This window comes from Dunckerocampus dactyliophorus, chromosome 15 (genome assembly GCF_027744805.1).
Source record: "Dunckerocampus dactyliophorus isolate RoL2022-P2 chromosome 15, RoL_Ddac_1.1, whole genome shotgun sequence".
Classification (NCBI taxonomy): domain Eukaryota; kingdom Metazoa; phylum Chordata; class Actinopteri; order Syngnathiformes; family Syngnathidae; genus Dunckerocampus; species Dunckerocampus dactyliophorus.
The window spans coordinates 978,360-997,806 of NC_072833.1; the positions used below are offsets into that span (position 1 = coordinate 978,360).

General features: G+C 44.6%; 1 protein-coding gene across 1 annotated transcript in view; it reads left to right on the plus strand.

Annotated features, from left to right (window-relative positions):
- The window catches only part of snd1 (staphylococcal nuclease and tudor domain containing 1), a 160,447-nt gene that overhangs the window by 86,348 nt on the left and 54,652 nt on the right, over positions 1-19,447 (plus strand). Inside the window, exon 17 of the mRNA XM_054800418.1 lies at positions 13,548-13,736. Within this exon, the coding sequence (XP_054656393.1) occupies positions 13,548-13,736 (189 nt within the window). The remainder of the gene's footprint in view (positions 1-13,547; positions 13,737-19,447) is intronic.

Here is a 19,447-nt window from a genome sequence, read left to right on the forward strand (position 1 = left end):
CTCGTCACCACTCAGTCCCGGAGGTAAGGCCTGACAGCACTCGTCTTGTCAAGGCGCCGTCTGCTTTACTGTGAACATATGGGGCCACTGTTTGACCTCGCTTTCTGGCTAGCTAGCGTACTGTACACCGGGAAAACCTAAAGGCTGGGAAGCCGTTCCAAATTTAACAGCTTTGCCGAGTGTGCAAACTCTCCATCACCCAGGAATTGCAGTCTTCCTTCAGGTGAATGCCACTCGCTCGGAAAAAAAGGAATTTCCCGGTTCAGCACATTTTCACCTGCTTTTCATGCACTCGCACTCTAACCCCCAAAGGTTGACCACATTAAGGGTTTGACAGGCCACAAAGCAGGTTTCATGTACCAATATACTGCAGGGCGAGGATACCAGAAGCAGACAGGATGAGGGCCCGGAGGAGGCATTGTGAGGAATGTTACGGGTCAGTGGACCTTTGGGATTGGGGGGTGGCAAGTATTGGATGAACTCATTCTGGGTCACAAAATGACATGGACACAATTTTGGCGACGGTGTCTTTGTGTGCATGCAGCCGGGCCGCTACCTGGTCCAGCTCTTCCAAATGCGGCAAAGGACAGGAAGTGTACGGAACGTGATCGCTGATCGGATCGCTCATGCTTGCCAAACGTGAAGTGGATTGGCGTCGTGTAGTACTGTACCCCTGCAGACATTTGACCTGAAGTCATGTGACCCCTAATCCTGCACCTGGACCTAACAAACACAACGAGCACAGAATGAAACAGTTTGGTATATTTGATTGATTATTGTTTAACCTTTCCAGAAGAGCATGACCTCCGTGAGTGTCCCTTCATGAATGTACGCACATCCAGGACATGTACCAGGCCGGTGTGTAGTGCATGCTCATGTGCGGCGTAGGAGTAGTTTTAGCCACAGCTCGGTATGGGTGCCTTTCACATTTGAACCGATACGTACCAGGTATCAATGCTGGTGCTCAATCATAACAATTTTCAGTACTTTAGTGTGTGTTTATGTGGTAATAAATGTTCATTTCATATTTTAATGAAATTGTTTTCAATTTAAGATGTTGATCTCTCCATATATAAACTTGAACAAGTATATGCTAATGGTTTAATTTAGTTTGTAATGTTAGAATTCAGTTTCACATGTCCAAAAAGGAGTAGGAATAAGGAGAGCTTACTTAATCCTACCCCCTTTCCGTTTCACATCAATTGCTAATACGTTTGTTTGTACACAGCCTCTATTCAACATGTAGGCCTACCATTTACCAATGTTGAAATTGAAACCAAATTGAAGTAACATAAGAAAATGACGATGTATTGATATCCTATGTGACATCGATAATGAATGTATAATCATTAGTGATGAAAAGTTAATAGTTGACAGAAACATAGTTGGTTGTTGAGCGAGTACAGACAATGTAATACTTCTAGTAGTCCTAAGAAGTGAGAAAAAAGTAGCAACGACAAGCTGGCGTTTTCAGAATTTTCCACTCTGGAAGCCGTTTTAAAAAAAATACCATTTCAGGCTGAGACCGTTTTGACCTGACTCATTTCTTCATGTAATGCACAGAGAACAATAACAACTTCATGCTGAGTCTCCTTTCTTCTGCAGCGTAACTCAGTGTCAGGCGCTAGTGTAGTTGGTTTTTAATTTTTATTCCTGTACCTCAGTTTGGGAACCTAGGGCCTGATGTGCGTACACCCCAGTCAGCTAAACGAATTGTGTTGAGTGAACAAATTGAGCATGTGTACCTTCTCAAATGAGGGCACCGTGAGGTCATGAAGGGTAAAAAGATGAGTGCTTCCTTCCTCCTCTCATCCTCCTGCTTTATTCAGTGTTTGAGCTTTGCTAGCCGCCATTGTCTCCAGACTAATGGGCTTCATTATGTCGAGCTGTGTCGGTACGGGCTGCCAGGGCCGGGATTAGCTGTAACGCTGTGTTAGCTGGAAGCAGGAGAAAGATGCTGCTTTGTTAGCACTCCTTAACCCAATCAGCGTGATTAAAGTGCGCACTGACCTCCACGATGTTCCCAATATATGTACTGTATGTGTGGCATTAGAATTCATTGTGCATCTCTGTGTGTGCGTTTATCACAGTGTTGCCTTGCCAACTGCCAGGCCGCAGAAAATGGATGTCTCTGTTGCCGTGCAGTATGAAGGTAAAACATAGTAAGTCATGACACCGGGAGCACCTAAATCTTCTGGACTAGCTCCCTGGCAGATAAAGCTGCTGTCTTATGCAGGGATCCATGGAACCTACTTGTCTTCACCCTCCTCTTTTTACACCATCACATCAGACCTACTTGTTATTTCATGCAACAAAGGCTAAAAATGGCTTCTTCCAAGTTGTCGTCTCGGCTGACTTAAACGCTTTCATCGAGGCACAAACAGTGATTCAGTGCGCGCAGCCTTGATGGATGAGTCTTGGCATTCTAAGTAGTCTTATAATGGAGCGTCTCGAGGTAATCTGATCAACCGTTTAGGCTCATAAAAGAAAAGCAAGATATTCCTTTTGAAATATCTACCAAGCATTCCCCTCCCTTGTAACGCCACTGTGTTGCATTCAAAATACAAGCCCAGCAAGAATACCGCCCTAACCTTGAAGCATCCTTTCCCGTCCATGAAAGCCTTTGTGGTGTTACTGCCATGAAGCTGTTAATCCTAAATACTTCACGTTGGGAAGGATTAGTCCGGAACCGAGGCCTGGACGGACCCAGCAATGGGATAAAGGTGTTGTGTTGGAGCAGGAGGTCTTTTGACCGACAGTAGCTCCAGTCCCAAAGGGTAAAGGTCCTTCACTAGCAGAGAATCGTTTATTCCCTTCCAGCCACAAACCATCCACCATCCAGACACTCTTCCATTGTACTGGTAACAACGTCCCACTGAAAGTCCTAGATCAACTAAGCTTGACGACAACATTTGAGGACTCATTTTCCTACTTAGCCTTACCTAACCATTGGCATCCCATTTCGAGACTGAAGGAAACACTGAAGACGAATGGGAGCGTAAGTACCAACCTTCAACTCCAAGCTGTGTTTCCTGCAGCAGTGCAATCAGGTGTATCCCCCAGAGTAGCCCTGTGGCAGGGAGCTGGGGGTCCTGCCTGGTTCCAGCTGGGAGAAAGGAGGGGTGGGGGCAGCACTTTGTAAATTAAAGTCAATAATACAGCGGCGCGTTCCATCGGAGGCGGCCCTCCCACACGTTCACTAAGGAGAGCGGCATGGTTGGATGTCGATTGGCTTCTCCCCGAGTACCTCTACTACGCAGGGCGACGTGTTTGTGTGGGTGGATTTTGTATAAGGACGGGGGGGGATCAGTTATAGCTGCACAACTCATAAACGGGGTGGCATGCAGAAGGCTTCATAATCCACAGCACAGGTGCAAAGCTTATGGACACAGCGTGATCTGCTTTGCATATGAGGTAGCACTTTTCTGTAATTCTGCTGAGCTGAAGTCCACACAAATCGAGTTTTAATACTCCCAGTGTTCCCAGCTGCTTATGTGCATTTTGCTTCCTCATAAGCAAAGTTAATGATACGTTTAAATATCTCTTCATTGTCTTCTTCCTCACATTAAAAGGAGCTCATTGAGCGCCAAAGTGCCCAACAATGACGCAGTAATCGTCAAGTCCTTGACTGTTATATGAAAGAAAGAAAGATATTTGTTTGTCATATTTACAATTGACAGCGAAATTTGTCTCTGCATTTAACCCCATCCTCTTGAGGAGCAGTAAGCAGCCATCGTGTGGCACATGGGAACACATCCAAATCGTCGGTTAGCATCTTGGTCAATGGGGCAATGTGGGCATCAGTGACGGGGATGGAGGGAGCGGGATTTGAACCCACTCAACCTCTAAAGCAGGGATAGCTCACATTTTTCAGCCTGTGAGCTACTTTGACAAAGTCAAGGCAACATATTAAACAGGTTTCCTTTTCCAGTTAATCACAAAATAACAGTGGAACACACAACAGTGGAACAAAGTGTAGACAACAGGCGTTTCTATAGTAGAGTTGAGGACATGAAGCAGAGCCGTCAAACAATTCACCTTTTGTCAACATAACTAGCCGCTACAAGTGAACACGTAGCTTTTGTTCCAGATGTGAACAACACAATGACAACGAAAAAGACTACACAGACATAGGACTTTTTGTTTACTGTCACCTGTTGAGCGTATAGTGGAAGACGCCATGACACAACAGCCCCCCCGGGCAAAGGGATTTGCTTCTTAAAAGGTGTCTGGTATTGGAGCAGGAAGCCTGGGCAGCGGGTGTGCTCAGCTGGCTACAAATTGTTGTAGCTTGTAACTCCGTAATGCGGTAGTGGGGTGTCTGCTTTTGCCTGTGGCTACATTGGGGAAATTGAATTTGTGTGTGTGTGTGTGTGTGTGTGTGTGTGTGTGTGTGTGTGTGTGTACAGGGAAGCGCTATCCATTGTATTTGTAAGCACAGTTGTCATATCGTAAAGGAGGCGGGTGTTAAAAGCACTCTAAGGCAAACGTTTCAGTGAAAGATTCAGTGTTCACTCCTATTCATCTGTGTCTTTCAGTGCAGGTGCTATGCTGGATCTATTCAATTCCCACAATGACAGGCTTGAACAAAGAGAAGCTAGTTAGCATCTTTTGTTGTGACAAAAACCACACAGCCCCCTCCTGGCAACACTAGATGCCAGGTAATACATCTGATAGCAGCCTATTATTTGATTTACCTTTCTGCCCCAGTGGCTTTTATTGCATTTAGATGATGTCAGTTAAGGTGTGGTGCAAACACAATCACAATACTCCACATGTGAATTACAACCAAGCTTTACTGGATCCCTCTTCCACTCATCGTCCTTCTGCCTCTTTCCTCGCCCTCTGCCAGAGCTAATCCTCCGGTCGGAGCATGGCCTCTCTTAGTTAGCGCTGATTAGCAGCATCTGGATTAGGATGGACTTGTAGGGCATGGAAGAGGAGGGAAGATGAGGACAAAACAAAGCCCTTGTACCAGAAAATTGAAGACAGACTGCTAATGAAAAGCTGTAATGTCAAAGACCTTTACGTCCACACAGGTGGAATTCACTGGAAAAGACAATTTAGACCAACACTTAGGGCAGGGGTCACCAACACCGTGCCCGCAGGCACCAGGTAGCCCCCCACGACCACATGAGACGCCCGCAGGCCTGCTTTTCATTCAGGTTTTCAGTTAATAATGTGAGAACACTAGAAAAGTATTGTGAAACATAAAATGTGAGTTGTGGATACCAGCATCTTGTGAATGTTCTGGTAAAACAAGCATATTTGATCAGTTTGGGTTGAAATAAGCTATGAAAATCATTTCTACAAAAATGAGTAGGTCGTGGCCATTTTCATTTTCTAGAAGTAGCTCTCACAAGAAAAAACTTTGGTGACCCCTGACTTAGGGAGTACTCCCATTAGGCCAGTGGTTCTCAGTTATTTATACTGGAAACCTGATATTTCTGTATCTGTACAAACCCCTGTGTAAGTTGTTGGCGCGAGTGTTGTCCAAGAATGAATAAACACAATCAGACCTGCCAAGCTTGAACACTCATTTATTTATTCATAGTCACGGGAGTATGCTGAAGCCTATCCCAGCAGACTTTGGGCGAGAGCCGGGGTACACCCTGGACTGGTGGCCAGCCAGCGGCAGGGCACATAAAGACCAACAATCATTCACTCACATTCATACCTATGAACAATTTAGAGTTGCCAGTTTACCTAACAGGCATATTTTTGGAATGTGGGAGGAAGTCTGAGTACCCGGAGAAAACCCACGCACGCACAGGGAGAACATGCAAACCCCTCATAAAGATGTCCAATGGAGATTGGAACCCAGGTCTCCTGACTCCTAAGCACTAGGCCACCATGTGGTCCAACCTTGGACATTTGAGTAATACTGAACGTCCGCATCTGGTTCGTATCTCTGTTGGAACATCTCTGTGTGGAGTTTGCATGTTCTCCCCAGTTTGTGGACGTGGGTTTACTTCTGCTTCCTCCCACATTCTGGAAATACGAGGTGTGGCAGAAAAGTTTCAGGACTGGTCTCACAAAAGATATATTTCCGATTCAAACCACAACTGTTCCCTTTCAGAGTAATCCCCCGGAGTCTAGTGCACTTCCCAGCCTTCTCCGCATTTCCTTCATGCACTCCTGGAAGGATTCTTCCTGGATCCTTCGCAGCTTTGTTGTCATGATGTCATCCATGTCTTCAAAACGGGTCCCCTTGATGACCATCATGAGCTTGGACACAGAGCCAGGTTGAGTGAGCGGGGGGGTTGCTCTATCACGGTGACGTTCTTCTCGGCCAGGAACTGTTGGACACTCAGGACAATGTGAGCAGTCACAAGTTGTCCTGCCGCAATTCTCGCCTCTTCTCGTGCACTGAAAGACGCAAACACTGCCAGATCTCTTTGTAGGCGTACTGGTTGATCGTTAGGCCTGTGGCGAGAACTTGCAGTGGATGACACCCAACATGTGGAAGAATGTGATCAACGAGAACTGTCCTGGAACTTTACTGTCACACCTCGTATGCATTTTGTCTATATGTGCCCTGCGATTGGCTGACAACCCGTTCCGGGTGTACTTCTCCTCTCATCTGAAGACAGCTGGATAAGCAGAACGATCCACAGAACCAGAACCAAGCACTGGACAGTCACTCCAGTCAAGTAGCAAAACCTTAATATCAATGGTGGCAATACGCCGTCTTCCTCCATCTGCTTCACCCACCTTTGGGCTCCAGCATGCCAGTGTGACCCCAGTGAGGACGAGCGGTGCATAATATGGATGCTGTAGGCCAGTTGTGCCGTGCTTGGGCCCACTTAACACCTAAAGTTTGGCACTTTTGACTCCAGTAAGTGCTCTCAGCCGTGCTGGAATTGAGTACACTTCTACTTGATTTGTGTGAGTTGGCCATTAATTTGATGACAAACAAATCTCGAAGCAGGTGCAATTGGGGAAGGAAGGCAGCTTGAGGTTAAATGATATTGTAGTTTGTTGTCTAGCAACAGACTAACTCTGTTACCGCAGCACTTGCTAAATATGAAGGACCTCATGTCTCATTCCTTGCCTCAGACTGCAATCAGATCATCATTTTCGTGTCTTGTCAGACCACCCGGCGGTGAAGCCGGCTTATTTATGCTGATCCCTCTACCTGCATTACCTTTTGCTGTAAAATACTCCAGAAGCAGGACATTCTTGGTGGAATGCACTGCGTCGAGAGCAACACGTCGCTCGCCTCTCCAACTTCAGTCTTCCGTTTTTGACAAGCAGACATAAATTGACAAAAAGCCGTGTTGAAAAATGCCTCTGTCTGCCCCCCCTCCCCCCCTTTCCACGTCTGCCTCATTCTCTCAATCTGTCAGCACAGACAGTCCGGGAGGACAGAAATGGCTTTTTGAGTGACATGAGGCTGGCGATGCCATTTACAGCATCAACTGGTGAAAAGCGGGGATAGAGAAAAGAGGCGGAGACAAATGATTACGGCCTTGCCATCATTGTCCTATGACCCCCCCAACCCCTTCACTCACTCACTTTGGCTCCTCATCAGTGGCCATTCAGGTTTCAAATAACCAGACCACAATGCCAGCAGATGTGAAGGAAACTTCTGCAAAAAGACAAATGTTGCTTGGAAGCACCTACTTAGCATGGGAGGGGGCTATCTCGGGCACAGCCTATACCGCGGCGGGCACAGAATCATGCATATTTAAAATTCCATTATGAAATCTTAATTTGACTCATAGAGCCGCAGCAGCGTGGAGCTTCTTGTAGTTGATATGAATACTTATTGCTGGGAGGTGAAGGGTGAGTCTTTCATGTGGAGTGTAGCCAATTATCTGGAAGCGTGTCTTTAGTGTTGTTCAACGCTTGCAACGTCATTGTTGGTGTGTAAAGCAGCAAGGGAGGAGAGAGCTGGGAATCCACGCCAACAAGAACTTGGCAAATGGACACATGCAGATACAGTATGCTGAGAAGTTACTGTATAAGTATTTCTTTGTGACGTGGCTGAAAATGCCTAACATTAGTATCAACCTTGCTCTTTTCCCTCACTTTTGCTGCTTTTTTTTTTTTTTTTTTTTACATTTTCCAAATATTACAACTTTCAGCTTAAATCTCTGTAAATTTTCTTCTTTGATGACTTTATTTCCATAATATTTTGACTTTATTCCCATATTATATTAAATATTACTTTTTACCCTACATAATTTTCAAGAAGTTACTTTTTTTCTTGAATATTTCAGCTCTATGCTACTGAAGTGGCATTTTTTTCTCCTCACATTTTCTCAATATTTTGACTCTATTCTCGTAACAGTTGGTTGCTGTTTTTCATTTCTGCTGGTTTTTTTTAAATTTTATTTTCCAACTCTTTGAGATTTCTTCTTAATTTTTCTTCTAATTATGACTTTATCCCTGTGATATTTTGACTTTCTTCGCATAACATATATTTTCTGCAAGCTATTTTTTTACGACCTTTATGACTTTATTCGTTTTTTTCATATTATGATTGGAAAAAACGTCTTTCTTTAATATTTCATCTTAATGCTATAAAAATTGTAAAATTACAACTTTTTTCTCAATATTTCTACATAATTCTTGTAAAATGACAAATTTTTCCATTTTTTGCTGTTTTTGTTTAGTCTTCTTATGAAATGATATCTTTTGTGTCCCACTTGGAGTCACTTTAGCCTCAAGGAAAATGAGCCATTTAGCTTGAGGTATCCTCATCATCACGCAGTAGTCCAGCCTTTTGAAACCCGTTTGTGTTAGCGGACAGTTTGCAGCTGGAGCAGTCCACACAGAAGCTGTAGTAATTCTACACTTGATCAAATTGACTTGATGTGGGAGAGATCGCTGCGTAAGACTTCACAACGTGGTGTTAGCTTCCACTTCACTCACCATGTCCCTACTTCATGAAGCTGCACTCTAACCATCACGGGAAAGTGACCAGGTCACTTTGTGTTACCTTCGCACCCTTTCACCCAGTTAAGTGGAGTTATTCCGTATTAGCGTTATTACAAATGTAGCTCAATACTCATTGGCTAGCATACCATGTCAGAAGGAGGGAAAAATAATAAATCAGAGATTGTCGTTATTGCTGTTATTGATTTTAATAACTAGGGCTGTAGAGGCTCGTGCTGGCACTCGTGCTGCGTCGTCAAAGCCGAGCGTTCCTTTCATTTCCTCATCTGCCAAAGATCCATAAAGTCATCTAAGTAGGGCTGATCTGGTTGGCTGACTGATGCATTAAACATATACTTTGTAGCTTTTCCAGCCTGTTAAAGCGTGGTAATCACATGGGCAACTTTTAACGTGTGCCGTCGTTCTGTAATGAAGCGATTCCATGTGAGGAGTCAAGCCTCGTCAAAAGCTGGATTGATCCAGAAGGGTCAGATGCATTGACTGATGTTGAATCTGGCCGCACATTATACCGCCGGGGGTCTTAACATTAGTCTTTGTCACTGATCTCGGCGGCCTGCTCACGTGATGTGTATTTGTCGTGGGGGCTTGGCGGACTGACAGAAAATGAAGATCACACAGGTCTTTTGGCATCGTAAAAGCCTGCAAGCTCTTGACTTGCTTCTGTTTAGTTAACTAAATTTTGGGTAGGTGGTACGTCGTCGCTGATCCGAGTAATAAGAGTTGTTCACGTTCAGGAGAGCACAGCGGTTTAGTCTGTTCTAGCAGGGTTTCAACTGCATTGCCCTAACGCTACTTGGGTACGGAATGGAACACATCCATTATCTATTGATGAAACGGGGAAAACTCATTAACGGGCATCGGGCGGGTTTAATGGCGGGGAGCATGCTTGTTGAGAAGCTGTTTGACTTTTGTCCGCGCCGCTGCTGCCGACAAGACGGCGGACGGGCCCTGACAGTGATACATGAGACCCCCTCAGTCGCATTGATCACCTTGGAAGCGGGGGGCGGAGGGTCTGTATGCGCTCAAGACTCAAACATGTTCATGTTAGTGTACCATTGGCAGCGACACCCGTCTTTGGACAAAAAAACCCCCAACAAAAGCAAGTATACGCTTCTCGTCCAAGCCAGCAGACCTCAGTTTACCGCTGCTGCCTTGAAGATTTTTTTTCTTTAATTACAAGCCCCATTAACATGCTCTTGACATCCCTTCTTGAGCTATGCCATTAAGGGGATCAGTGGCGGTTTGTTTGATTCATTCATTTCTACGACTCTCCCGGTTAACAAGTGATCTATATTTGTTGACCTCTACTTGCACCCACTAACCTTCCTAATCGCTCTCAGTTCAGGGTTCCTACGAAAGTGTACATGTCCAGGTCTGGAGAAGTATGGAAACATGTTACTGCTGTTGCTTTTTCTAAAAGACAAATGATGAGTACTATAAAGACAGAAAAGAACTGGGTTTTTTCTAAGGCGCTTGCTAGGGCAGCTAAGATGTTTGTGTGAGAGAAGACAGTGGGCGACGCTTCCTGGAAAACATTTGGGAAGGTTGACAAGCTGAACGGCCAGCCCTCTGCTCTTTTCTATGAACTACATTACCCAACTAGACATGTCCAAATCTCTCAATTGTATGAAGACAATAATGAAAACAACCCAGTCATTCCTTCATTTATGTACATGATACTGGGACTGTAACGAACAATTATTTTCTTAGATTAATCTAAAGCTTGTGTCCATGACGCAAGCCATCTGCTGGGGCCTAGTTGGCAACAGGGGTTAGCAACCTGTGGCTCTTCAGCCTTCGCCGACCACGGTGAGTTTTATTTTTTAACCAAAGTAGGGGACGTGTGCATTTCCAAAAAGAATGTGAAATATTCGACTCATCGCAGGTCTGTGAATGCATCTAGACTGCTGATTGGATGAGCAAGGGAGGGGGAGGTAGGCTGGTGTATGCAGTGAGTCTCCCTGCGCGAAGGTGGAGAAAAAAAGGTGAGGGAGTTTTGAGTTGAGTCTGAAGAAAGTTTGCTACGCAGCAACGAGAGCACAGCAATATAGTTTAACGAGAAGCGCTCTGTGCTCGGAGCCCGTGACACGCTAATCGCCCAGGCGGTGCCTCCAGGAAATGCAGACAGACAGACAGATAGACAGACAGATAGATAGATAGATAGAGCTTAGAACGCTCATGTTCTTTCGCTTCTACATGTCCAAATACCAGAAAAATGTCCAACAATGTCAGGAAAAGTCCCTACATTTTGTCACCAGTCACTTTTGAGAAAGTAAGTCACCAAGAGGGTTTGGCCAGATTTAACGAGAAAGTGGCCAAGTTGGCAACACTGAGATGGGGAGGACGGGGAAGCCAGGAGAGAATCGTTCATAGAAATATAAAAGCATCTATTATCGAGTTAAAGCATAAACTGGAAATGATTGGGAAAATGAAAGAATGCTTGTTTGCAAAGACAGGACCAATAGTCGGTTGTTGGTGACAATCCAGCGCAGGCGTAAACGCTGATATGTGAGCTGTGATGGACTTTGTCACGTGAAAGTTGACTTAAGTTGGTTACATTTTGTTTTCATCTTCCACAAATATGAGAACCACACAGAAAGACATTGAGTTACGTGCTGAAGTGATTTGAGAGTAGGCCTTCCCATGCAGGCGCACTTCTATGTGTTTAATGTAGTGGTTGTACCAGCTAACATTTACAAAAGGTTACAGTTTTTACATGTTTATAAGACATAATGTTTTGCGGCTCCCGACTAATTTTTTGAAAGGCTTTATAGGTGGAATAGGTGCTTGCTGAGGGGACGGCATGGCTCAGGTGGTCGAGTGGTCGTCTTCTTACCTGACGGTTGCGGGTTTGATCCTCGGTCTTCCATGGCGATCAAGATGCTGAGGCAGTACATAAAACGGCGTCAAAGCACTTTGAGTGCCTTGGAGGCGGAAAAGTGCTATACAAGTGAAAGACCAGTTACCATTTTACCATTTACCATTGCTGTGAAAGTTTTTGCCCCCTTCCTGATTTCTTATTTTTTTTACATTTGTCACACTTGAGTGTTTTTTATGCATACTCTCATTACGCTCAGCTGCAATTGGATCCCATTGACTCCCAGTATAACTACACCTTGTTGAGATTTAAGGATAGGGACCAAAGTATGTTTTTATTCCTTAATTGAGTTTGCTTCCTCCAGCTCATCTGCCGTGTCGGACAGTTTGATTTTCTTTTCAGTTTGAGCATTGATGAATGATCTCCAAGCAGGGGGCACCTTTACAAGCTATTGATCTAGCTGGAGATCTGATCAAGGTGGTGATTGTTGCTCCTGGGTAAAACAACAGTGTAATTTCAACCAAAACCCTGTGCTGTGTTCATTTCGAGGAGAAATCATGCTGTGGACTTTGTTGGATGGATATTCAAAGTCTTAATTGGAGATGCAGTCGTTTTGTGCTTAAAAAAACCCAACCCCGATAGCAATTTGTAAAATGCTAGCCCACTGCATGCTTGCAATTTGTTTTAGTGCAGGTTTTGGCTCTGACAAGGTGTCAACCTACTGCAGGTTTTTGTTTTTATTTATTAACTTCTTTATTTTTCCTCTTCATTCACTTCCAAACAGTTAAGTGAATTAAATCAGCTCGGCTGCACTTTTAAACAATGACCTTGGGGGGCCAGCTTTTGCTTGTATGCGAAAATGACTACAATTGCACGCACGCGCACACACACACACACACACACACACACACTTCTAAGTCTCCTCATTTCCATTCAGCGTGTCGACACAATCCCGGCATTTATGAGATTACCGTAGCCCATTTGTGTTCCGACGGGAGCCATGTTGGCTCCATGGAGGCCTCCATTGGGAACCATGTGGGCTCTCTAGTAACCAGCCCACCTCACGCATCCTCGGCATTATCATTTCTCAAGTTATTTTTAAGCCGTATTGCCATAAAACGCCCTTTTGTGTGCACTTGTGTGTGCTTGTGTGCTTTAAATGAATGGCTGTATTTTTATTTTTTTATTTTTTTGGTGGTGGTAAAGTTTTTCCCATTTGTCGGTAACCTTTTCCAGCCTTCAAGCCGCTTCGCCCGTTTGACATTTGGGCGCGCTGTAGATGAGTTGTGTCCTAATGGCCTAGTTATGTAACTGCCACGGCGCGCAGGGATGATATCTAGCGACCGAGAGGAAGAAGAGTAGGAATATTTACAGGTAAGATCAGGTTTAAGCAGAAAGTGTGCACACACCAATAAGAGCTTTTGATTCTAGTGGAGAACAAGGCCGAGCAGTTTACAAACTTAATTCTCTCCAGATTTCCCTAGTGGCTGCAGCATTAAGCGAGTTCTTAATCGCTTGACTCGGTGCTATCTCGTCAGCGCACCTGCCCTCTCGCTTTCTTGCTGACTGGACCTTTCATCCAGGGGATTTTTTTTTTTTTTAAAGACTGTTTTTGCAGGCGTTGTGGAGGAATTACAATCCCTTTTTGTGGGCCCACTTCACAGCTAAAGCACGGAGGAGGGGGAAACTGCGCTTCCAAACAATTGGCAGGCTCACAGGCCTCCAGCAGTAGAACAGTAGTAACTGCTCACGTCACGTGCCCTCACGGAATCTCCCAAAACAGAATCAGCCTAACGGTGTCTTCCACTCTTCTGCTGCGTTCCAGGTGGAGGTGGAAGTGGAGAGCATGGACAAAGCCGGCAACTTCATCGGCTGGCTGCACATCGAGGGCGTGAACCTGTCTGTGGCGCTGGTGGAGAACGCTCTGTCCAAGGTCCACTTTACGGCCGAGCGCAGCAGCTACTACAAAACGCTGGTGTCGGCGGAGGAGGGGTGCCGGCAGAGAAAGGAGAAGGTCGGTACCTTTTTGTTTTATTTTTTTGTCAAAGGATTCTCATTTGTAAAATGCTTAGAATTGTCATCTCTATGGGTGTCACAAGACGAGGTGATACATGAGTTTGGGTCTACAAGGACGAGATGAGATTTTAACAGGACTTGAGTACAATTAAAAAATCTACATGACCATATTTTGCAATTTACTCATTTAATTTCTAGTACATTTCTAGCACACTCTTCTGCATTGTGTGTATGCTAGCGGCCCCGCCTCCACCCACCGAGGCAAAGAGACTGTATGACTGGCAAAAGGGCTCCCTCCGTTCATGTCATTGTTTTATGGAACAAACGAGCCAAGGTGTTGAAAGCAATGCACAGTGAACTCTCTTCCTGCCTTTTTGGAGGCAAGAGACAAAGAAAACAGACACGCATGCACATGGCGATATATTAAGCTGGCAAAATGACCCAGTTCATTTTCATGTATGATGTGATTAATTCTAGGATTTATCGTCCCAGGCCTTGTGCCCACCAACGACAAATCTTGTCACGTTGTTATCTCGCGGCACCCGTATTCACCTCTGTCCCTGAAATCCTATTTGTTCTCTACGACCAAAAATATCCCATTCAAAGTGACATTTACCTTAGCATTAATTAATGCAATAATTTAATGCTAAAATTTCAATTTGAAGAGGTGTTGATTTTCAAATGTGTCCACCAGATGGAGACACTTTTTCCCATTCAAAGCTTGCAGCAAAATTTCACACCTGGGTGATGTGTGTGTGTGTGTGTGTGTGTGTGTGTGTGTGTGTACGTGAGTGTGCGTGTGTGTGTATTCATTTATTTAAGAAAAGCATGCTTCTACACTTCAGAACGTCACGGTCCATGTTGGAATTCATGTTTCCTTCTCAAGCTGCAGTGCTCATGCAGCCCCACACTAGGACACTACCACCAACTATGCTTGACTGTAAACAATGGAGCTACTGTATATACCCCCCCCCCCCAAAAAAAAAAAAAAAAAAGTTTTAGTACTATGTTGAAAGTGTTCCTCAAACAAAAATACAGTAAGGTGCCCCCCTCCCCATGGCTTGGTCAGGTTGGCTGACAAAGTGACAGTACGTACACAAATTGAGGTGAAAAGCCAACCCCCCACCACCATAATGCTACGGCTACCATCACCACCATTTCCAGTTGCATTTTTGCCTGGCTTCCTTCTACAAACAAACCAAACGTGAGCACACAGGCCCTGTCAGGTCCAATCTCACTGCTGCCCGACGGCTCAGTCGCGACACCTCCGATGACAACAGCAACCTCCCCCGTGCAGACATCTTGACTTCCACCGCAAGCTTTTGACTTGAGCTAACCTGAGCACCGGCCGGCCAGCCAGGCGGACAGCGGTCACGTCGACGTTGTTTGGCCACAGGCGGGCGCCGCACGTTGCATTGTTTGTGTGCAGTGAGGGGTTTGTGTGTTGCGAATGCATCGTTTGCAACTTGCAGGCAGCAAGATGAGATGGGACTCTGTGCTGTAATTAACCCGTGGAGACACGGTAGTAGAAGAAAAGCTGAGATCTTTGCCTTTTTTTTTTCCTCTTGTCTCCTTGTTTGAAGTCATGGCTGGTTTTACGTGTAGCGAGGGATCACATGGCTTCCTGTCTCTCTGCGCCTTCCTCCATCTCTGTGTCCCCGAGGCTGTGGTTACAAGTAGACATGCTGTGTCAGGCTTCCCTGCAAGAAAACTAGCTTGTCATAATGTACGCCCAGGGTGTGTGTGTGTGTGTGTGTGTGTGGATGCATTAATGAAAACTTCGGTGGTCCAGCGAGGAATTAGCACAACAACAAAAGAAGGTGAGGAGTGGGCGGGGGCAACCTAAAACTGCTTAGTTTGGTGAAGTGAATGAGGTTTTACCACAATTAGACCAGTGGGACAAAGTAAATGAAGCTATCCAATGAGAGGCTTTAAGGCTCAGCATGTTTTGATTGGATGGTTCTGATTTAAGATGAAGGTGCTTACACCCTAGTATGGAGAAAAAAAACCCCACTCACCACTGTTACCACTGTTCCTTTCTAAAAGAATGATTCATGAGATGTATTCCATTGTAACCTTCATGTTCATGTTCAAATCAACTAAACCAGACCAGACCAAACCAAACCAAACCAAACCAAAAGATACAATTATGAATAACTTAAAAACAAATTGATGGATGTTTTTGTCAGAGCACAAAGTTGGCGACGCATCCTGAAAAACAATTGGAAAGATTGACAGATTAAATGGCCCGCCCTCTCTGCTCTGATCCTCCTCCAAGCTACATGACCTAGCTGCAATCTCCTGGACATTATATGACAACCTAATGAAATACATATGAAATACATAATCATGAAAACAAACCATTAATTCAAGCATTTATGTAGATAGAAGGGCTGCAGCTAACTGTTATCTAAATTGATAAATCTGAAGCTTGTTGTTTTGATTAATTGCGTTATCAGTTAGGCCAGGTGTCGGCAACTCGCGGCTCCGGAGCCGCATAGCTCTTGGCCTCCTTGGTGTCGCTCCCTTCGCAATACTCTAATATTTTTTTTAACACTGGGGTGGGGATAATGTGCATCAAGAGTTTAAAATATCAGACTTTCTGTAAGACTGTGAATGACCTAGATGGGCCAAATCAGTTTGGACCAATCACAAGCAGTTAGTGGTTTGACCTGCAACATATCAGAACATCGGCAAAAATGTAGATGACTGTTTCCCAAAGTCAAAGCTGATGTGTGTGAAGATCTTGTTTTGCCTAAAACACAAAGATAATACGTCTGCTTTCATGGACGACTAAGGAAGTTAACAAATACAGTATATATTCACATTTGAGAGGCCGAAATCAGATTAAAAAAAACAAACAAATCTAATACCAAAATAGTTGTGTAAATAATCAATGAGTCATTGATTAATTAGTTAATTGTTGCAGCTGTAACGATCTACTTACGGAGTCTGGAAAAAGTATGGAATTTTGAAATGTCAAATCCGTAGGAACCCTGTCAGTTTGACCACAGTGACGCCTAATAACCCACTGTGGGTTGTTTTTGACTTGATGTATTTTGTTTTTTGTGTTTTTCACAGCTAAACGGCCGTGAGGCACCAAATGCTCTCCTTATTTAAGATTCTCAGTATACCGGCCCCTTTTAAGGCTAATTGTGTGGAACTTGGTCAGGATTTGCTTACACTCATGATCCTCAGGGCCAGTTTGGTCCCAATGACTCCCTTTAGAACCACACATGGTCCGTAGTTGCAGTTTACATAGAAGTACTTAATTAAATACAGGTATATATCTTTTCTTTAATGATGGATTCATGGGATAATTGATTAATCATCAGTCAGTTGTTGCAGCTCTCATGATTCTATTTCCTCAGTCTGGAAAAAGTATGGCATTTTGAAATGTCGGCTCTGTAGGACCCCTGTTATACCTTGAAGTGGTAGTCCCCAACCTTTTTTTTTTTAGAACATGGACGTGCTCGTTTCTGTCCAACCTCTCACACCAACTCAAATGACCTGAGTCACGTACCGCTATTGACAGGTATCGCTGTGTAAAACAGAAAATACTGGACAAAATGGACTGCGACCTGGTGGTTGGGGACCCCTGCCTTTTAAGGTTTTCGGGATGATGTGGTGTATAGTTTGAGCAAGGATAAAGTTTAACCTCTACGTTCAACCCCCCCAACCCTCTTTGATAGTGTTTTGTTCTGTCAATATTCCTGCGTCCATTCACTTGAAAGCGACGCAATCTAATTAAAGTAAAGCAGCAGAGGAAGGAAACAAGCTGGTAATTGGAGTGTCCTAATTATGAATAGGTGAATCAACACCCCCCCTCCCCCATCAATAATAACCTGCATGTGCTTTCTGTTGAGCAAGGGCTTTTTCTGCTGTAATTACCCAACCTTGAAGGAGATTAACACACTCCACTGGGCCTCGGAGTGGCTGGAAGAGGAGGAGAGCCAAGAAAGAAAAAAAGCGAGCAAAAGAGGATATGACAGGCCGCGTTGAAGATATTTCATGTCACGAGACTCCCGTCTTTTCATCATTCACCCGCCCCCCTTTTTTCCCTTCAGTGCTGCCCCGTGCTTTTCACGGCGCTGGCTTGCTCTTTTCATCTAGTCAATGTTCCCACATCCTTATGCTCGCCCTCTTCGCTTGTTCCCCTTCGCTCTTTATTTCTGTCCCGCTCCAACTAATCATCTTTGAATCCATTCTTATTAACTGGATTAATGCCTTGTCAGATGCCCTGCGCAGCGCCCTGGCTCCCCCTAAGTGCCTTTCACTTTTTTTTGGATGCTACAGGACGCTGTCCCCTGGCGGTGGCCAGTGTGTTCACTTTCATCTTTTTTAGGAATCATAGACCTTGGATGCAGGGCTGCCTCGCCTCATACTTGAGCCATCCGTCAGGCCCTTCTGTCACGCCAGGTGAAGCAGCGTTGTTTTGACATTGAGCATGGTGACACGTCCTTGGCGATACCGTCTACTTTTTGTATGGGATCCAAGGACTGTCGGTCCACCACAGGACATGCACAGTACACGGTCAACGTGCGATCAACACGCACGTAATCCAACGCTTTAGTACACAAGTCTTGGAATCAGACCTGGAATCACCCCATGCTGGTTTAGTTTGGAGCACCAGATGGTCAAAGCTCGCATTTTCTGATCTAGTTGATTCCAAAGTTGGTCGCTGGGCTTGGGATCAGATCACCAAACCATCCAAGCATGCCTTTAATGACCTTCTCTGAACTGCTCCTACATACAGTGGTCCAAAATGTCTGCTTTCAGCATTAATCTTTTCCAAAAGCTCAGACTCAAACCGAAACGTACGAAAACTTAATCAATGTAAATCCAATGAATCCTTTCCAGACAATCACAATATGAACACAAACAGGTTTTACAGAGACTAATTATAGTTGTACATGCGGAAAACAAGGCCAAATGTGTTTCTAAAGGACAAATTAAACGAAAGAGCCTTGTGGACGCTTCATTTGGGCCGAGGTCTACCACTTGAGTTTTTTGTTCCACCACCCTCAGAATGTCTGAAGAAGTTTGAAATGACCGTCTTACTGCGTCCAACCTCAGCAGCAATGGCACGCTGCCCACAATCCCACCGCCTTCAAAGAGAGAAAGCTTTTTTGCCTTTGCCATTGAGAGATCATGACAGTGAATCCCTGACACTAAATCACATGCAATACACATTTTTGCCAAGATTTTGCCTTTTACAGGCTGTGCTGTGAGACTTTTTTTTTGTCACACTCCCATTTGTTCTTTTAGCATTTTGAAGCTGTGCTTAGAACCTCCTTAAGATCCAACAGTTCAAAATGTCCATTCTTGCAGTTGTTCAACTTGTCTTAACACTCCTAATTTGATCAGGAGTGTATATCTAGCCATGTTTTCCTACTGTTGGCGGGCAAAAGGCAAGAACTTCCTGTCCCACCAAAGTCATCACATCACACACCTGCCTTGGCAGGGAACACTCTGCGCAGGAATCAAGATATGATTGTTCCTTTTAGTGGCACTAATAGCCTCATGCGTCTTTGTGTGCGAGCAGGAAGGATGTGTTTTAGCGTGTGTTTTACCTGACAGGTGGCGTGGACAATTTTTCCACAAGTATTCTTGTTTGTTTGTGTCCTTTCTATTAATACCAGCGCTCTGTGCTTTCTTGCACCCCGGAGCCATGGAAATGCTTTCAGGGTTTCAATCTTGGCCTCTTTT